The 1241-nt window shown below is 70.0% G+C and overlaps 1 protein-coding gene across 1 annotated transcript; it reads right to left on the bottom strand.

Moving 5' to 3' along the window:
• Window positions 1-611: 611 nt before the first annotated feature.
• On the bottom strand, window positions 612-1241 carry LOC130482022 (GSK-3-binding protein-like). The gene has a single exon (XM_056854827.1). The coding sequence runs from the start codon at window positions 1239-1241 to the stop codon at window positions 612-614; it is 630 nt and encodes a 209-aa protein (XP_056710805.1).

Genomic DNA, 1241 nt, shown 5'->3' with positions numbered 1-1241 from the left:
TAGAGATACAACTCTGCAAACCTTTTTTCCCCTCCTATTTGCATTCAATAGCGTACAGATCTCCTCCCTCCCAACTCAATCCCAACACCTCACACGCCTTTTGGCTTTTCTCCCCCCCCCCTCAAGTAACACACCGCTGCGAGCCTGAGAATGATTGCACACGAGACAATGCCACGCGGGATGGTCCCTTCTTGGGCTTCCCAGCCTCCCCGCATAGCAGACGATGCTTTCGGGGAAGGGGAAGGGGCACACGAAGATGTCCACACAAGTGCAGATCCCGGCGCAGGAGGCAGAGGCGGGTCGTCTGGACTCCTCCGGGGGAGACACCGGCAGGCTGCGCCGTCCAGGGTTGTGTAGCACCACGATTCCCTAACCGAGGGGGAGCCCGGCCCGCGACAAAGCCCGGTTCCCTTGGAGCAGTCTAGTTTTCAAGTATACGGCGTCGCCTCGTTAATCGGTGGCGGGGGGGGGGGGTTTGCAGTCGCGCCTCGTCCCGTCTGCGCAGGAGGGGGGGGGGAAAGAAATGCAAAGTCTCTTCCTTCCCCCACGGGAAAAAAAGAGGGGTCTGTCGGCGATCTGGGGGGGGCGGCTGCATCCCCGAGGGGGGGGGGTTAGGGCAGCGGCTGCAAAGAGGAGACGGCGGCGGCCGCCGTCGGGGGAGCGGCGGCGTCCCCTTCGCCGCTGCTGCTGTTGCTGCCGCTCCCGGCGGACGAGGCGGAGCTGGGCGAGCCCGGGGCGGAAGCCTCCCCCACCGCGGTGGAGGCGGCGGCCGCCAGCTGCAGGCGCCGGACGGCTTCCTTGATGAGGTTGCCGGAGAGGATGAGCTGCTGGAGGAGCCGGTGCGGGTCCTCGTCCTCCTCCTCCTCCGCCTCGCCCAGCAGGGGGTGCCGCCGCCGCCGCGGCTTCTTCCCGGCGGCGCTGCTCAGCCAGCCCCGGCCGCAGAGCTGCTTGGCGACCCGAGGGCTGCCTTTCCTGTCCGCGGGCGGCGGGGGGCGCTGGTGCGGCGGCTGCCGGTGCAGCGCGGCGAGGAAGCCGAGCCCCCTGGGGGCCGAGTACGGGGCCGCGCGGTCCCGGCCGCGGGGCTTGGGGAGGCGGGGCGGCGGCGGCGTCCGCAGCTGCAGCACCTCGCCCAGCTTGGCCACCAGCGCGTCCACCTCCTTGGCCCCCGCGGGGCCGCCCGGCAAAGCCACCGCGCGCTCCAGCAGCAGGAAGCGCTCCCCGCCCGGCCGCCGGCACGGCAT

Source organism: Euleptes europaea, chromosome 8 (assembly GCF_029931775.1).
Source record: "Euleptes europaea isolate rEulEur1 chromosome 8, rEulEur1.hap1, whole genome shotgun sequence".
In the NCBI taxonomy this organism is placed as follows: domain Eukaryota; kingdom Metazoa; phylum Chordata; class Lepidosauria; order Squamata; family Sphaerodactylidae; genus Euleptes; species Euleptes europaea.
The sequence above is the reverse complement of the archived record's forward strand: the minus strand, read 5'-3'. Positions and strand labels throughout refer to the sequence as shown.

Excerpts from the sequence above, each read along its gene's own strand:
- LOC130482022 (XM_056854827.1), bottom strand. The coding sequence starts at position 1,241 with ATGCCGTGCCGGCGGCCGGGCGGGGAGCGCTTCCTGCTGCTGGAGCGC.